General features: G+C 34.3%; 3 protein-coding genes across 4 annotated transcripts in view; 2 read left to right on the forward strand and 1 right to left on the reverse strand.

Annotated features, from left to right (window-relative positions):
• LOC124436589 (proteolipid protein 2-like) overlaps positions 1 to 20,167 on the forward strand; it is an 85,695-nt gene that overhangs the window by 26,654 nt on the left and 38,874 nt on the right. The window lies entirely within an intron of this gene.
• LOC124436115 lies at positions 2,750 to 4,215 on the forward strand. The gene is made up of 4 exons (XM_046986042.1): positions 2,750 to 2,818; positions 2,957 to 3,157; positions 3,318 to 3,482; positions 4,069 to 4,215. Exons 1-4 carry the CDS (start codon positions 2,750 to 2,752, stop codon positions 4,174 to 4,176), a joined length of 543 nt encoding a protein of 180 aa, XP_046841998.1. The 3' UTR covers positions 4,177 to 4,215.
• Positions 10,986 to 12,887, reverse strand: LOC124436586 (protein ALP1-like). The gene has a single exon (XM_046986543.1). It carries the CDS (start codon positions 12,458 to 12,460, stop codon positions 11,387 to 11,389), a length of 1,074 nt encoding a protein of 357 aa, XP_046842499.1. The 5' UTR covers positions 12,461 to 12,887; the 3' UTR covers positions 10,986 to 11,386.

A 20,167-nucleotide genomic window follows, 5' to 3' on the forward strand; every position in this document is an offset into this window, starting at 1 on the left:
AAATGACGCAAACACAGTGAAGACGGACAAATTTTAGTTTCTACATTTGAAAAACTTACTCAAGTCTATCTTCAAATGGCAGACACCGTACGGATAAATAGTTCTGCTATATTGACTGTTATAATCATGCAATTGCAAACATATATTGTTATTGACATTTTATAGAGTTTTAATGTCTATTGTACTTTCCAAAACATAAATGAATGCTTACTAAATGCTTTTGACCTTTGACTCACGCTGTTGACTTTCGCTTTAAAGAATGAATAATGAAGTGTCTCATTGCAATTAATGATTTGTCATATTCATGTTACACAAACGCTACTGCACTTTGTCTTTACGTATTTCAATTGCGTAGCGCGTTAATGAACTTCGTTTTCATCAAATGCTCTAAAAGCAAATGAACTTAAATGAAAAAAGGTAGGCTAAGGAGACCAAGGCGAAACTAAAACGTTATGTGGGGGTGGGGGGGAGGAATATTCCTACATTCAGCTACTCAAATCGCAGACAAACCAAATCAGTCAAGCAGAGCTGAATATATGAATATTCACGTTCCCCCACTTAATATTCTAGTTTCGCCCCTGAAGGTGAGTTGCCAGAAACTCGTATGTGTAGTGCGTACCATGGCTTAGTGGAGGATTGTTATGAGTGTGATTAGTGGTCACCGTTAGTGATGGTTAGTTGTTCTCTCATTTCCGGCTTCAGCCGAGAAAACACCGAATCCGACCGGAGTTTTCGCCGGCTACGGCCGAGAAAACTCCCGCGTCAGCTGCAGTAAAAAGTCCGTGTAAAAAAGTGTCCGAAGATTCTTGAAATTTTAAGTATGTCTTCTCATTTATCTTTTCAAATTGTCGGCTAGAAAGGTTTCTATTAATTACCTTTGATTTAGTCTCAAGGTCGAGGAGACATTGTATCAGACACATGACTGGCTTTGTCAGAAGAATACATCAAATGTTTTAACTCATTGCCAGGTTGTCTTTCTAGAAACAATAATAAGATAGATAAAGGGGGCAATAAGCCAGTATAAATCTCGCAGGCTACAAGTTCAAATTGAGTTTTAACTGATCTGGAATCATGTTTGACTGACAAGTGGGTTTCTTGACGGAATAAGGGGTGTCAAAGATTAACAAGAGATAAATCAGTTGAAAGCTTGTCTTATGGTGATTCGTTACATGGATCTGGACTGATGGCTTATCGAGCTCATACAATGCTAACGCAGAATAGCGTTGAATATTGTGTACTTTGTGTTTGGGATCCTTGCTTATCGTCTGAAAGTACTCGTGGAATTATTTATTTTAAGTTGATAAGCTTTATAGGAATGATGGACTAAAAAGCGCCATCTTAATTGTCTCTCTGCGACATCATTATAAACATCTTGTTTATAGACAGTCCAACACCTAACACTAAAGTCCTTTTTTTCTGCATATGTTATAGAAACAAGACATTTCTTGCAATTTTTAGCTTCATTTAAAAATACGCTACTCTTTACAATAACAGGTGGATTTACGAATAAATTATTGCAAGAGCAAATTTAATTGAAACTCGTAATTAATTATTCCTTTACTTGTGATATAAATTGTGTAATCACACTATTAATAAATTTATATCACCAAGCCCGCGTGCTTAAATAATATTTTATGCCTACCTGTGAATTTTTCCAGAAAATTTCTGATTTTAATCTTCGTTTCTATCTCCTAAACAAAATTTTCATACAGATGTTAATTTAAAAATATCAGACAGCATGGAGCCCATGGGGACAGGTGTTGATTCAAGATATAACTATATCCTTTGCTACCTGCTTCTTCACATGTTTACTGGAAGTGGTTCAAGCTCATTATTTCAGATGCATACTCACCATTTATTATAGAAATAAGAGTGTTTCTATGATTTACAGTCAATTATCAATATAGATTGATATGTTAAGATAATATTAGATTTGATTAGCAGTGACAAACGAGGCAATTTTTTACTAACACATTAAAGGTGTTTTGTTTTTATTTAAAATATGGAATTGAGTAAAAAAGGACATAAAATTTGCACAGCAGAAACACAGTATAGATGACAAACAGTAGGGCCGGAGGGCCACTGTAGTGATTTTTTTGTTGATGCGCTTCTCTTATAACACATTTAATTATTATATAGTGGCAACCACACCAGCCAGTAAATTGTAATTTCTGACCAATAAGAACGCTGAACTGACTGATTTTGTGCTTTTCCAGTGACATGTGAGTTCATTTTCCTTGCAAGGTGGTGATTGATCAATAATGCATAACTTTCATAACATTATATATAACGACACTTGGACTAATTATTGTAAAGAGGTGCGAGTCTTCTGAACAACAGCTGGTGTGTTTAATTTTTCAACTCAACGCTATCTTAGCATATCGTTCACAAGTAGCTGCGAAACGTTTTGCGGTAAGTGTTTCATACGATTGCTGGAAATTTCACTATGTTCTTTCTTTCTTCTTCACTGTCATTTTTATTTTTATGTTTCTTATCGAATTAACATTCTGAAAAGTGTTTTTTTTTCTATAATTAATAAATTATGGATTGAATGTCTGATACTACAACGTATTTTCTAAAATACAGGCTTTTTTACACAGCAACTGGAAAAACAAAAAATCCAATTTTAAGCACACAATCGTGATATAACTGACCTAAATTTGGTTTTAATTAATAATTTTGACATGTCATTTTTAACCAGTCATGACGTCAACTTACTTTTCTTTGCATATCATCATTATAGCCAAACATGGGGGCGATACCGAAGGGAACTAAATACATCAAAACGATTCCCTTTTTCTTGAAGATAGCTGAATTTGTAAGTGGTTTACTTTATTTAAAATTATGGCCGACCCACGCAATTACAGCATTCAGCCAAATTCTATACTATACACGTGTTATATTATTCAGTTCCATGCTTTATTCATATATATCGAAATATTTCATTCATTTGTAGGGTGTACTATTGATTGCAATGAGTACATTGGGAGCATTTTTACACAACGTAGGTTCTGTCATCAACCCTTGGGGAGGAAAAGGTAGCTTATATTTTGGAATGTTTGCAATTGTCGTCTCATGGATTGTTGTCATGGTGATGGTCGTTGTTTTCGTAACTGGATTGCATGAAAAAGTCACTGTGATTAACTGGCCATTGACGGTAGGTATAAAATATCAAGGAAATTTTGTTTTTGTTGAATCAATGATTGTCATCCAGATAATATAGCGCTGTATTTTTGTCGATGAAAAGTATCGTATCAAATGTTATATTTCATTTTCTCGTAGAGACACCTGAAATTCTTGTAAATTTCTATTTCTAGGTGTTCATCAACATGGTGCTATGGGGTGTAATGCTGTTAATAGCTTGTGGTGTTATGTCCAACACTCTTCGAAAATATTATAGCAAAAAGACCTCTTATACACTATGTAATTTCCTGGACACTGATAAAGTCGGTGTAACATGCTTTCATCTTATTAGTGCTACGGTTAGTCGTTAACGTGCATTTCCGATATCGTTTTAGTGCAAAAATTTGAAGCCGGAAATAGACAGCTATAATTAGATGCGCCGCCATATTGAACAGTCCCACTCACAATAATAATCTATAATAAAGAACCACGATAGCAATGAATTTTTGAGCGCATTGTACTTACAAATCTTAAAAAAATCTTTCAACGTGAGGCTAGAAGCATTCTTTTGCAATAGTATCTCTCAAATGGTGTCACGAAAATTTTGGAAAAAAATCCTTTTTTAACAGTACAACTGCTTCCTACACTTAATCTTGTTAAAGCTAATACGTAGCAGTTTTGTCAATGCACCTTAAGAGATTTCGCACTTTTTCGCAGTAGAAATTAATATAATTTGTAAGTCAACCTCGTGAAGTGGGACTGTTCAATATGGCCTCCTTCTGGCTTCAAAATTATTTAGTGATGCGCGATCCTTGTGATAAACAAATCAATGAGTTAAATGACTACTTAATCAAATTTAACCACACACTTATATGAAGTATTAGACAGCCAATAAAGAGTTTTTGGGTGTTTCAAATATTTAGCCTACTTATTTCTATTTTACAGGTTTGCTGTTTCATTGCAACCATTATTTTGGCAGTCGATGCAAACTTAAACTATCATTTATTCAAAAGCAGAACTTGTACGACGACGCCAGTGACATTAATTATATAATCAGTTGAAACTGTAGTTATTTTTCTCACCGATTTTACTTATAACTGTACTTCGGTTAAATAAATGAAGCAAACAAACAGAGTTTCAACTGACTATTTAACTAAGGTCCCTATTATCATAGATAAACTGAAAATGTACAGTAATATTTGGTAAAAGTGACAAGGGTGGCCGAAGATTGATAATTGGGTCGGAGGGATAATATTTTTATAATACACGTTCTACTTTATTAATTTCTATTGAAATCAATTGTGATTACGTAATAAACTTATAACCTTATAAACTATGTTATATTCTAAGTATAAATTTTTTTATATGTAGCGTTTTGTAAATAACTTTAATGTGCAAATTTATAGTTGCTGTAAATAGTCCAGCTGTTAACGACAAAAAAACACCTAACCCTTCACTTTGATGATACAAGTATGAAACTTTCTCACATTCTTACTATGCCTAGTAACACAAAATTTTGAAATAGGGCCAGCCCATATTTTAAATTTAAAACGAGTTCTGCGAATGTCGAGTTTGATGACGTCATCGGAGATAAAAAAATAAGTTCAGAGAAATCTGCAATTTCCCTGTATATTCTTATACAACAGCTAAAGACGATAGAAAAACTATATTACAACTTTTTCTTTTGGGGAGGTATACATTCATATATTAAGCTCTGCCCTTCTTTTGAAATTAACATCGCAAACAAAAGAAATTAGCAGGGCAGAGCAGAATATATGAATATATACCCGCCACAAAAACGTTTTAGTTTCACCCCTAGTTCACACACCCCTCAAAGAAATCAGCTTAAGTTGACGAGGTATATATAGCTACTTATCTTTATATTTCTAGGCTTGTTGTTTTATTGCAACCATAACCTTGGCATTGAATGTTCTGTTCAACTTTCAATTATTCTAACCCACAACATCTACAGTTGCAACTCCAGTAACAATTGTTACGGCTACTACACCACCAGCATTTGCTAACAGTACGACATCAGCACAATTTTTTGCGGTACGATACCAGCAACATTTGTTTCTTAAATTCTACTTTGCGTACGCAGTTATACTACTTGTTCACATTTTTATCATAATTTCATGTTAATAAAGTTTCTTAATGTTGTCATAGATATGCACTGACTATACGGTGTCATTTATCATTTTCATAATATTCTCTTTCATTTGATTTTGTGGCCAGTTTGTTTTTTGAATGCGTGAATTTCAAGCTTGTTATATAAACATGAAGATATTATCATTCCCAAATTCATTTAATTAAAGAGCTTTTGTTCTTCAATATTACGAATACGTTGTGCGATAGCTAGGAATTCTCTAACACAAAAAGATTTAAGATGGCAAGTTTCCTGTTGATAAATGACATATATTCTTTCATCATTTCTGTAGCTCGAGAAGTTCATAGTATCGTTACATGTTTGAAGATGTAGATTATCCACCTTAGTGGAGCCTGCGAAGGACTGTTGGTGTTGATGTTAATTGTCGTTTCGACAACATTGGCGGTAGCTACAAACATGCATTACTTCTATTTCCCAAGAAGTCTACAATTCATGGATTTGTTAGTGAAACATAAGATTATTGCAATGTCTTTTTTGATAATTTTTGCTTCTCCGTACTATTGTTTTTTGAAATTAAAGCTCATACCTAGAGTCGAGGACTTTCAACAAAAATTAATATCCTCAACAACAGAGACTGACAATAAACGACCATTTTAAATGTAGGATGTAAAATATTTTTGACTGGAGTCTTTCAGCGTTCCTTGTGTATAAATGCAGCCTTTCAGTTTCTTGTTGTTTCAAGCCAGCATGTCAAGGTTGATGTTGAACAGAAAGTTTGTTACAGTTTTAGGAGATCTTTTATTAAAGACAACAAAAAATGAATTTAAAAAGACACCCAAGAGAAAACTGAGAGAAACTCTCAAAAGAAAATTAAAGGGGAAATAGATTCAACTCGTACAAGATATATTTACTATAATATGCAAAATACCTTTTGAAAGTAAAAGATTTAAACTTTTTTATTTTAAACTTTTCAAACATTGCTCTGAACTGTTTCATTGTAATTTGACACTTTGTTAAAAATTGCCCCTCTCTTTTTACTTTTCCATTTAAAGTAGTATTCACGGAGCTTCTCCTCTTACAGAAAGTCAAGCAGAAAATATTCCAATTTTTTTAAAATTTATTGTACATCATATATTTAAGGACCAGCCACAACATATAATTTTTTTTGAAAGTTTGAACGTTACCACTGACTTAATACTGCTGGCTCATTTGTCAAAAGGGCAAATATTTTTCTTGGTATCAAGAATATATAGAAATATCGATATTTGGTACAATATCAACCTATCGGATACCTTCCTTGATTTTATCATTTCTGTGCAGATCAGAAGCATACAAGGTTCTAAATTTGAAGGTTAATTTCAACTCTCAGTTTAAGGTGAAAACCTGCTGCAAAAGTTGTCAAGATATTTGTGCCCCCGTGTATTTAAAGTAAATCAATATTTAATTATTTGGTGCTATAAATGTCATATGCATGCACGCTAATTTCTATAACGATAGTCATTTACCAAGATGATGTTCATTACTATAATCGTCTGTTGTACATATCTTTCAACTCAAATTGTGGTGAACGTTTAAATTGTTACAGAACTAAATCAACTAATGCTTTAAGGAAGAGGCTTCCGCAGAATGAGAAAATTTTCCTAGGAATTCAAAAACCTGCGTTGCTCTGTCTCATGTTAAATTTAACTCAGATTGATGAGCGCATGGCGAATTTTTATAACAAATTTAAAAAAATGGCAATGATTGAAACTTCGTTCAAGCAACTCTTTTATATCAACCAGTTACTACAAATAAGAAAGATAAAATTTCTGAGTTTCTCGTTCATTCGTTGAGTCATTGAACATTTATTCATTTATGCGGCAGGTGTAGTTTGCTATCATGAAGAGAAATCTAGCACAAATAAATAAGTGCGCATTTAAAGCCCACATTTATTGCAGTCATCATTTGTTTATTATTTGCCTTCACACTTTAAAACAAGGTCGACATCATAGGTTGACGTTTGGACAAAGAAGTTTAAACGTGATAGCACTAAAATACATAAAAATAGTCCACAAAAATACATTTCCTCAGCTTTTAAACAAAAATTCTCTCAAGGTTCTAATGACGTTGAGACGACGCGATTTCAACGTGTTTTAGCTATAGTTAGATAAACTTCCCTCGAAACTTTGTAATACGATCCTCACCTCACGTTTTAGTCGCAGTGCGAGTCTTTCGTATTGCAGTTTGTGTATTTCAATTTTCAATTCTTCAAGATCTTTGCTCACCGTTAGAAGGTAGATGTGAATGAAACTATTCTAATCTTGGTACGTTTTACATACTGCGCATGTATAGAAATTCAAACATATTTGTTGTGCGTTGTAGCAAATTTGAATTTATATTTTCTTAGAACAAACATTCTCAAAGTTGTTCACTTTCTTGGAATCATAAAATGTGTAAAGCAACATTAGCAAAATATAATTCCTTGCAGTTGCAGATTGTATAATAACATAAAGTGAACTACATCCTACACAATCAAACAATGAATCTCTAACCGAAAGCGCAGCGGCTAAAGAAGTTTTTGAGACGCCAATGAAGGCATTGATGCTTAGAATGCTGATTCTTCTCAATTAACGTTCTAGTTACGTCTCTGCTCATGAAGACATCGTTCCTTTGATGCTAACTCTTTAACAAAGAAAACATTAAATGTGAATATAATTAAATTGATTTCGAAAATGCTTTTCGGAGGATTGAAACCGAAGTTTGGATTTCTACAACATAGTTACACTGTCTAATACAAATCAAAACAGAATTGTATTAACTCGTAGTTAGCACTCATCACTAGGCTTTTAATGTCTTTGACTGCTGGCTCATGCGTGTCAAAAGGCTAATATTCTTTCTTGGTATCAGAATATCGGGAAATATCGATACTTGATACATATATCAACCCATCGGATCACTTCATTGATTTTTTCATTTCTGTGCTGATTAGAAGCGTGCAAGGCTCTAAATTCGAAGCTCAATTTCAACTGTCAGTTTAAGGTGAAAACGTGCTGCAAAAGTTATCAAGATATTTGGGCACCAGTGTATTTAAAGTAAGTCAGTATTTAAGCATTTGGTGCTATAAATGTCATATGCATGAACGCTAATTTCTACAACGATAGTCATTTACCAAGATGATGTTCATTACTATAATCATCTGTTGTACATATCTTTCATCTCGAAATGTGGTTTACGTTTAAATTGTTACAGAACTAATGCTTCAAGGAAGCGGCTTCCGCAGAATGAGAAAATTTTCTTAGGGCTTCAAAAACTTGCGTTGTTCTGTCTGATGTTAAATTTAACTCAGGTTGATAAGCGCAAGACAATCCTTCATAGCAAATGTTTTATTAAAAATGACATTGATTGAAACATCGTTCATGCTACTCTGATACATAAAATATTACTTTAGATAAAATAAATAAGAATCTTAGGTCACTCATTCATATGAACATTCGTTGATTTGTTTGGCTTGTGTAGCCTTCTATCATGAAGAGAAATCTAGCAAAAATAAATAAGTGCACATGCGAAGACTACATTTATTGCAGTCGTCGCTTGTTTATAATATATTTTGCCTTCACACTTTAAAACAAGATCAACATCTTAAGTGGATGTCTAGACAAGGAAGTTTAAACGTGATAGCACTAAAAGACATAAAAATAGTCCACAAAAACACATTTCCTCAGCTTTCATTCAAAAATTCTCTAAAATTTTAGCTATAATTGGCTAATACGATCCTCACTGCACGTTTTAGTGGCGGAGCGTCCTTTAAACTGCATTTAGTGTATTTCAATTCCTCAAGATCTTTGCTCACCGTTAGAAGGTAGATGTGAATGAAACTATTCTTGGTACGTTTTACATGCTGTGGATGGATAGAAATTCAAACATATTTGTTGCGCGTTGTAGCAAATTTGAATTTATATTTCTTAAGCCTAGTTCTCATTCATCGCAAAACGTCGCTAGTATTGCCGATGGTCGGTGTCGATGGCCTTGTGTTCTCATTAATCGCAAAGCATCGCTCACCATCGGCGATGGTCGGTGATTGCTTTGAGAAAAAAAATGGCTCCTAGTCCAACATGGCTGCTCTTGAAAATAGACGAAGAATCAGACTTTGTTGAGTCATGCTCATAAACCACAAAAACATGTTAAGGAAATAGTATGTGCGTAGTTTAGTTTATCAATGTATCCGTTCCCACACGGCTAAGAGCCAAGGAACAGTTATTGACGTTAGTTAAATTTCCTTATGTACCATATATAGCTTAAACAGAGGAACTACTCCGACCAATAATAATATTTGTTGTTTGTAATAAAGACTATAAATACTGCTCTGTAAAACAATAAAAATCAGTTCGATCATTAAATTCACTCGTGGTTGTTACTGAAGGTATAGAGTATATTAAGAAATAGATATGGCGAGTAACTCGAACACAACAGACTTCGATTCAGTGCAAGCATTAAATGTTCTTGCTGTTAAAGCAAAGGACGATGATAGAAGCTTTATGGAAATTATTCGTGAATTTCCCACGATATACGACAAGCGAACAAACGGTTTTCGTGACAAACGAAAGAAAGCTAACTGCTGGCAACGAATAGCTGAATTGCTTGAAACTACAACAGAAGAAGTGGAAAGGAGATACAAGACTATTCGTACTGCATTTTCTCGTTATCTTTCAAAACAAAAGTTAAAGTCTGGGTCTGGAGTAAACGATATTCCGAATATTGATCAAAGGTTCGAGAATCTTGGATGGCTTACAATCCATATGACTTCAAGACAAGGGACAAGTAACTTGAATGTATCAAACTTAGTCAACCAAACATAACCAAAGACAGTGTCTCAAATATAGTTACACTTAGTGCAGAAGATCCCGACTTGGTTGAAGAGTTATCAGATAGAGAAAATGATCAATATGAGGAAACTAATATAACATTAGATATATCTGTAGATGACAATTTTCAAGGCGAAGCAACTGAACAAATTTGTGATGTTGCAGAGGAAATAAGAGACACAGAAAATTGGACCCACCAAAAGCAGCCAATAAAAAGGCAAAAAAGAGATGGTAGTGGTCGAGCTGGGTTGGAGCTAAAATCAATAACAAAATGCAATTGAAAAAAACTGATGAACAAATTAAAGAAGCCATGTCAAAGTTGGACAAGTCCTTAAAATGTTTGGAAAACAGCCAAAAAGATAAACCTAATGTGGAGAATGATGAAGACTACTTTTACTGTTTGAGTTTAGCCCCCAGACTGAGAAGGCTTGATGGAAAAAAGAAGGCTTTAATTAGGAACTTAATTGAGAAGGCTTTCATGGAAGTTGAGTATGGAGGTTTTTCAAATCCAAATTACTTGAATTCATTTCCAACTTTTGTTGGTTCTGTGCCAAATAGACAAGCAAATTATGGGAATAATTAAAAGTTTCATATCGGCTATTGTCAAAACAGGTTTATATCATTTAGTTTGTTATTTGATGGATAAGACATTTACTTTATTTAGTTTCAGAAGAAATTGTTGCTTACAGTAATAAAACTTCATTATTTTGTGTGATTACCATGAAACTACTCAGTGCACTAACTTTATCTAATTTTCCCAAAAATACAACTGTAGAACTTTCAAAGATATTAAATCAAATATAAGCACTTCCAGTTGCTCTAAAATAATCATTTCCACACAAAGTAAGTTACTGCACTGTTTAGTTTGTTGATAACTCAGTTTTAGCAAGTAGAGTAAGATACTCATTAACTCATTATTGTTTACATAGTTTAAAATTAATGTTCATAATACATGTTAGTTTCAAATATATATTTTACAATGTCTAAAATCTTGCAATGCAGTGTAAATGTTGTAGATAACATCGAGTCAATAGTCCTGGAGCAAATAATTTCATTTGCCATCAAGCATAAAAAGATGTTGATAGGATAAATTTTAACTCAAATGCTTATTTGCATACACACAACTATGCTAAATTATGCTGCAATGAGGTTGGCTTTTTACAAATAACTATCACTGATCTGTGAATAAAAACCATGTGGTCAACTATTGTAATAACAAGGCTATTAACAACTTAATAATTTTATTTATATGAAACCTGAAATTAGTGGTGCAGATTATGGTTAGACTATACTCCAAACAATATGTCAGTTAACTTTAAAAACTATTAACATAAGTGACTTGCCAAGACAAGGATCCCTCTTTGCTTGTAAAATATTTCTTGAATTTTTCTCTAACTTCAATAGCTTCAAAGGAAGATCTATTATTTGCCCTTCCAACTGAGAATGCTTCCATTGCACCATTATCACCTGATGTAATGCTTCTCCAGTTACCAGGTACGATATTACCTGTAGTATCTTCAGCATCTACAAAACCAGCTGGGATGTAATGGGCATTGTATGTTAGCTGTAAATAATTATGCAGGCATAAGCATGCTTTTATAATCAAGTCAACTGTTTCAGGCTTGGCTTTGATTGGGCGGCGAAAAATCCTCCACCTTGCTGAAAGGATGCCAAAACTGTTTTCTATTGTTCGTCTGCAACGACTAAGTCTGTAATTAAATATTTCTTTATCTTGTGGTAATCCTTTACCACCATATGGCTTCATTAACCATGGTTTGAGTGCAAAGATTTCATCGGCTACAACAACATAAGGCAGTGTATGGCCAACAATGGAACTGCAGGATGGAACATTTAATTCATTATTTGACAAAGCTTTGCCCATTGCTGAATTATTGAAAATTTGTGCATCATTGTCTCTTCCATTATTTCCAACATCCACCAATGTAAAACAGTACCTAGCATCACACATGGCCATCAATACGATACTATAAACCTTTTTGTAATTAAAAAAATTAGATCCACTATTGGCAGGGCATTCAATTGCAATGTGTTTTCCATCCAATGCACCTATGCAGTTTGGAAAATTCCACTGAGTAAACATTTCATTTGCGATCTCTTTCCATTCATGCTCAGACTTTGGAGCCTTCAGGTATGTGGTACATAAAGAATTCCATATTCCACTACATGTTTCTTTTATGATATTACAAACTGTGCTTTTTCCCAATCTGAAATTAAAGGCTTGGGATTGTTGGGAATCCCCCGTAGCTAAATATCGCAAAGTAACGACAAGTCTTTCTCCTGCAGAAACTGGTATTCTGCTGTTGCATTTCTTTTTTGTAATGTAGGGGGCAACAAGATTTAATAGATGCTCTAGCCTCTCTGGACTCATTCTTAAAAACTTGAAAAAATACTCTCGATCGTGCAATTTTAACTCTTCAACCAAAATATGAAATTGACTTTCCTGCTAGCGTTTCTTCAACATTTCTCTTATCCAAAACCTTCTCTTTCGTGGTTTGTTTAATCTGAGTAAAATTTGCTTTTTCCTTATTAACAAAGCCAATAAATACAATTGAAGCTGCACAGAAATTACAATATTCAATTTCAAGCTTCTATCATCGTCCTTTGCTTTAACAGCAAGAACATTTAATGCTTGCACTGAATCGAAGTCTGTTGTGTTCGAGTTACTCGCCATATCTATTTCTTAATATACTCTATACCTTCAGTAACAACCACGAGTGAATTTAATGATCGAACTGATTTTTATTGTTTTACAGAGCAGTATTTATAGTCTTTATTACAAACAACAAATATTATTATTGGTCGGAGTAGTTCCTCTGTTTAAGCTATATATGGTACATAAGGAAATTTAACTAACGTCAATAACTGTTCCTTGGCTCTTAGCCGTGTGGGAACGGATACATTGATAAACTAAACTACGCACATACTATTTCCTTAACATGTTTTTGTGGTTTATGAGCATGACTCAACAAAGTCTGATTCTTCGTCTTTTTTCAAGAGCAGCCATGTTGGATTAGATTATGGAAAGTTGTCGGTAATGATCGGCTATGATCGCAAGAAACAAACCGTTTTGTTTCTTGCGATGGCAGCGCCGACGCTCGGCGTTCGTCACAAAAAATCGGCGACATAAATTTTAACGCGTTCTCATTAATAGTAAGCGCTCGCCGACGTCGCAAAAGCTCTATCGCCGACGTTTTTCTATGTAAGAGGCGTAATTAGAATTGTAAATGTGGAGGGGGGTGTATGCATATTTATATTGGCTTAAGTGATTTCTTTTGAAAGTGATTTGAATTTCAAAAGAAATCAGTATTGGACAACTGAATATATGAATATACACCCCCCCAAAATTAAAGATCTAGTTACGTCTTTGCCCACGAAGACATCGTTCTTTTAAATAAAAATTCATACAAAAATTCTCTAGACGTTCAACTGACGTCGAGACAACGTGGTTCAACGTAATACCACAGAATATGGAGTATACTGAAGGGTCACTTGTGTCTGAGCCTTTGATGTTTTTGTCCTCGCGCATGTTGTCAGAAAATTGCTATTCTTAATGTCAAATAAGTCAGAGTCTGTGGATATAGACAGCAAGATTGAATTCAAAGAAATTCAACAAAGATGCTTTTACAAAAGAGATTGTATTTTTATATGAATAATTCACCATTCATTAAAATGAATGATTTGAACAAGGGAGTATCATTAAATGTTTGTAGATGTAGATCGTCCAGGTTGGTAAAGTCCTGAGAAGGACTTTTTTTGTTGTTGTTGACTGACGTTTCGACAACCTTAGCGGTAATTATATTCAGACTGAAAAAAATTTGACTCTGAAGATGACTACCGCTAAGGCTGTCGAAACGTCAGTCAACAACAACAAAAGCAGTCCTTCTTAGGATTATACTAACTTGCAGGGACGGCGGAACTGGGTGGCAAAGGGGGAAACGGCCCCCTTGCCTTTTCTGGAGATGGGCAGGGGGGGCAAAAGTGCCCTACAGGTTGAAAATTTATTGTTTTTAATCCAAGATAAAGACTACTTAACCGTTGTGGGTTATTGCATTCTTTTGAGCTTAGCATTAAAATTGTCGTAACTATGTTAGTTTCACTTTAACATTTCTTTGTTTTAAGTACGTTTTGTAAGTTCTTTGTTTGTTTAGTTAGTTCTTCTTTTTTGTTGCAACGCGTGAGAACTTGAAACGCAATGAAAGAGTGAGTACTGCTAATGACGTAAAGGAAAGCTCGACTTATGTAATTACTGATAGTATAAATAACATGTAAATAATTAACTCTAATAGATAGCGTAAGAATACTCCAGTGATGTACTTGTAGATTGTTTGGCTTGTAAAATAAAAGGTTCAAAACGAAGAGTGTTAGTGAACCAGCTGAGGTCCAGTTATCGCTTTTTCTGCAATGCCAAGAGCAGAAAGATGTAAAAAAGATTCAGCAAAAGCATTAGCGAAAGCAGCGGATAAACCAGGTCAATCTAAAATAACATCGCTGTTTGCAAAAGGAAACACAGGCCATGATTTTGATTCTGCTTCAACAAGCGGAATTGACACTGTAAGAACTGTCAACACTGAAAAAGCTCCAGACTGTGAGTCACAAAAATGGTCCAAACCGAAACGTTTTATTGGTGAAACAGAAAAGATATGCATGAAAACGACATGGGTAAAACATGAGAAAGACTTTACAAGTGAAGACAAGGAAAGTAGTGTGAAGCATGGTCGATATTTCCAAGGTCAGTGGTTACGAAATTATGAGTGGCTAGTGTACAATCGAGAAAAATAAGGCTTTTTGCGAAATTTGTTCTACTCACTCTAAGATAAAGGGAGTGTTTGGCAGTTATGAAGTTGGATTTGATAACTGGAAAAAAGGCTGTGAGAAATTCAACGAACATGAAAACAGTTACGCTCATAAAGAAACTTGTGCCACATCAGACAAAGGGCAATTATCTATTAACATAGCCTGCAGTTCGCTTGCTCTTGAAACGCAGCAGTTTAGAGGGAAAGGGTTCATTTCACATCTTCAAACATTAAAAACACTCTTACGCCAAGGTATTGCGATTAGAGGTAGAACGGATTTTGAATCTAATATTCATCAGTTCAATCTTGATAAAGCTATCAATGAAAAGGCACTAAGACATCGACAAGGCATACGACATCCTTGACGAGCAGAAACAGATGATTGTATTAAGTGCTCAAAGACATTTGATTGATAAAATTCTAGTGAGAGAATCATTTTCAATTCTAGCTGACAAATCATCAGACGTATCTAAGAAAGAACAGTTGTCTTTCTCCGTAAGGACCTGTGATGATAATTACGAAGTATCGGAAGATTTTGTTGGAATTTATGAATGTTCGCAAGGACTTTCATCTGATGCATTACTGCACTACACCAAAGCATTCCTTCTCAGATGTGGCATGGAAGGTCTCAAAATGGCAGCTATGAGCTTTGATGAGGCTTCAGAAATAAAATCCCTTGCAAGAAAGCTCAAGGAAGATATTGCACCAAATGCAATTTATGTTCATTGTTTCAGTCACTGCAATGAACTTATTATACAGGATGCAGCTAAGCAGTCTAATTTATTGTCTACATCACTGGATTTATGCCAATCCCTGTATGCAATCGTAGTGCCCATCCAAAACAAATTTTATTGTTCGAAGAAATACAGGCAGATTTTAGAAACGAAACAGGAAGAAACGATTACAAAGTTCTACGACTCCAAAGTCTTTCTACAACGAGATGGACAACAAGAGTAAAGGCTGCTGACGTCATCTTCGAGAAATGGGCTGAACTACATGCAACCCTTGAAAAATTGCAGGAAGATACTAGCATTTCGGTGGACAGAAAAGCAAAGATTAGAGGAATATTAAGGCGACAACTATCTTCCTTAATCGTCATCTTTAATTTAAACGTGACAAGAAAGCTATTGGCTTTATTTGAGAAGCTTTCTAAAGAGCTCCAAGCGGTTGATATTTCAGCTGAGTACGCTCTATTTTCAATAAGACTTGTCCTGCAACGTCTTCATGAGATGAGAAGCAAAGAAGAGTTTGAGCGTACAGTTGATGACGCTAAGAAAGTTTTTCGTGTTATGATGTCGTTTCCACTGGAATTTAGTGAAAATTTTGGCACTAGCACTAAACTAAGAAAAGTTCCAAGATGGATGAATAATGAAGAAATGTTGATAACAGAAAGCCTTCACGTCACAGATGCCTCAGTTTACAACAGTGCGAATATAACACCAATGCGAAGCTCGTACTACCAAGCCATTGATGCAATCATCTCAGGTCTAGGATCGCGATTTGAACAAGACGATCATTTCCAGATCAAATGTATCGAGAAACTGTTACTTAACTCTATGAAAGAAAGAGGAGTATCTTTAGATGGATTAAGCAATTCTTTGATTGATAAAGATTTTCTAAGAATGCAGCTTGATGATCTTCCCACCATTCTTGGGCTTTACAACGCGGATCAGAAGAAAAAAATAACAGAAGTCTCGCGTATTTCAACAGTAGCAGAGATATTCAATGCCATGCCGTCAGCAAAGAAAAGGTGCTCAGAGATCCACAAACTAATTATACTATACTACACAGTGCCACTCTCATCTGACTCGTGCGAACGCACATTCAGCGTAATGCGTCGTCTAAAAACATGGCTGCGGTCAAACACTGAAGGAAATCATCTGAATGATATTATGTTCTTTAACATTAAGAAGCAACACATGGATATGGTGGAAATAGACGTAATTGCCAAAGGGTTTTCACAGACAAATGAAAGAAGAATTTAATATTTTGGAAAATACAATACATGACAAATTGTAAATTAGTGACGTTATATGGTTTGATAGTTATATTATCGTCAATATTCATCGACAACACTGCGGACATGTGCTTCTGTACAGTGTTATGCATGTAGCACATCTCTTTGCTGTTTATCAATATGAGATTATTTTTAGTATATTTCACTAATGTACCCTTCCACAAAGGCTTGCCCCTCCTGCGCATTTGCCGTTCCGGCGTCCCTGCTAACCTGGACGATCTACATCTACAAACATGTTACCATTCATTGCCGAAAAAAATGTATGATAAAGATTTAAAAGTCAATTAGTCAAAACGATTTGATTATCATTAAAAAAATATCGTAATATTTCACCCTTGAAATACAAATACTTTGGTATTTACTCAATGGAACATGAGGAAGTAAAATTTTGAGGAAATAAAAAATTTTCGTTGAAAAAATTTGCGTTACAGAATTAAAACATCCGGCTGTCTTCACACGGTGCGATTGTTATTCATAATGCAAAGAACAAGGAGTGTAGAGAAGAAAATAGAAAAATAAAAATGAAATATTATTAATATTATCATAATTTCTAATTAGCAGCAATTTTAAAAATCATTTGAGAAAAACGACGATTTTTTTGAAAGCAAACATGTTTCGACATTATCAGAATGTCCTCTTCAGTGCAGAATGGTTAGTGTTAAGTAATATGATACGTAATATGATATGAATAAATTAATTACAATGAATAAGATTATGATTTAGTTACAGAATTATAAAATATTTACAAAAAAGGAAAAGAAAAATAAGTACTAAGAACTTATAACAAAAAATATTATTATAAAGTAAATATAATGTTGTAGTGTTGAACTTGGATATTTAAATCGGGATTAGTTTTATTAATGTGTAGAGCTTCCTTGATTTTGAGTGAGAAAGTGGATTGATCAGTGTCGATGATTTTAAAACAGGAAGGTGAGAATTTGTTTTTACATGAAGGAGAGGCTTGAAGATGTTTGTAGACAGTGGAGTTTTTGTCTGTGTGAGTATGTTCCTTTATCCTGGTAGATAATTGGCGAGAAGTTTCACCAATATAACGGGAATTACATCCCGCACATGAAAATTGATAAACTACCATAGATTTGGAAAGTTCGGGAAGTGGGTCTTTAAACGAAAATAAAGATTTTATTTTAAAAGGTGTGAAAATAAGTTTAACGTCAATGCCAGTGCAGTAGCGTTTAATGATTTGTGTGAGTTTGCGTTGTGTGTGTCGTGAGTAATCACCTATGTAAGGTAGTTTGAAATAACGTTTATTGTACTGACATTGACGTTAAACTTATTTTCACACCTTTTAAAATAAAATCTTTATATTACGTTCAAACTTTAATATGTTAATTTTTCTATTGGTTAATTGCTCTTTTCATTTCAACGTCGCGCGGTATGCAAATACATGTGTATGTTTACAGGTATATCCAAATAAGGTAAAATTTTTACAACGGTAAACATTTCCCGTTTACATTTCTACTACAGTAAACAGTGAGCGCATGTGTTGTGAATACATTTCCTAAGTTTTGTGAAACAAACTGAGCAAAATTTAATCCAGGGATAGCGTCCTGTTGCTTTCAACAGTAGCGTACATGGTTTGGGTTAGTTTCAATGTTTTATAGCATCTCAATGATGTTACCTGAGTGTCAACAAATGTTACCTGATTGTCAACATTGACATTCATATATATCGCATAAAATATCAATAAAAACACACATCACCTGCTTCGGAGCTCTTTCAGATCCTTTCACCTCGTGTCGGTCAGTTTCTCCTCCTGTTTTAATAACTGACTCATTTCCTCTTTTTCGTTGGTTGGGCAGACAAATCTACATTGAAATGAGAATAACTTCAAAAAGAAGCAATACACACCAAGTAAGTTTAGGAAGATGATAAAACAAATACAATGTAGTACAAATTGTTAGAACGGTAATGTTGAAGTTTGATCTCTATTTGCTAAAAACATCTTCTCTTCTTGTCTTAATTATTGCTGAAAATGTACGGTTCTAGTGTCTATAAAAATAAAAATTCATCGCTTACATTACAAGCAAGTTTCAAGGTCTGAATTTCAGTCTGTAGCTACAACAGAAGATTGACTCTCCGCTATAGATATCAATTTCACTCAAGTCAACCGAGATAATTTTTGATATTGTCATTTTATGCATTTGCATGTCATTTAAATAAGAACGACAATCATTAACGCATACCGCAATTTAAAGACGTATAGAAAAAGTTCAATAGCATTTTTGTAAAATCAATATGGCAAATTATCAGTTTCAAGAAGATTACTTCATTATGCATTCCATATAGTAAAGACCAATAACGCGAAGGGATTGTAAAAAGAATGTAGCGTTCATTCATAAAAGTTTTGGAAAGTACAATAGCATGATAACAAATAACATTAAAAATCTATAAAATGTCAATAACACTATATGTTTGCAATTGCAGGATTAACCCTCAAGATTATTTCTTTTTATTTTTTTTAAGTGTATGAATGTGAAAGTTGGAAAGTGGTCGTTTATATTGTGCGCGTATTTAAAACCAGATTTGTTCCGCTTCAGTCGTAAACCAGGGAAAATGACGCAAACACAGTGAAGACGGACAAATTTTTGTTCCTACATTTGAAAAACTTTCTCAAGTCTAACTTCAAATGGCAGATACCGTACGGATAAATAGTTCTGCTATATTGACGGTTATATAATCATGCCATTGCAAACATATATTGTTATTGACATTTTATAGAGTTTTAATGTTCTTTGTTATTATCTATTGTACTTCCCAAAACATTAATGCGTGCTCACTAAATGCTTTTGACATTTGACTCACGCTGTTGACTTTCGCTTTAGAGAATGCATAATGAAGTGATCTTATTGAAATTAATGATTTTCCATATTGATGTTACACAAACGCTGCTGCACTTTGTCTTTACGTATTTGAATCGTTTAGCGCGTTAATGAACTTCGTTTTTATCAAATGCTGTAAAAGCATGTGAACTTAAATGAAAAAAGATATGCTAAGGAGACCAAAGGCGAAACTAAAACGTTATGTGAGTGGGTTGTAGGAATATTCCTACGTTCAGCTACTCTAATCGCAGACAAACCAAATCAGTCAAGCAGAGTTGAATATATGAATACTCACGTCCCTACTTAACATTCTAGTTTCGCCCCTGAAGGTGAGTTGCCAGAAGCTCGTATGTGTAGTGCGTACCATGGTTTAGTGGAGGATTGTTATGAGTGTGATTAGTGGTCACTGTTTGTGATGGTTAGTG

Source organism: Xenia sp. Carnegie-2017, unplaced genomic scaffold (assembly GCF_021976095.1).
Source record: "Xenia sp. Carnegie-2017 unplaced genomic scaffold, XeniaSp_v1 HiC_scaffold_16, whole genome shotgun sequence".
NCBI classification, from domain to species: domain Eukaryota; kingdom Metazoa; phylum Cnidaria; class Anthozoa; order Malacalcyonacea; family Xeniidae; genus Xenia; species Xenia sp. Carnegie-2017.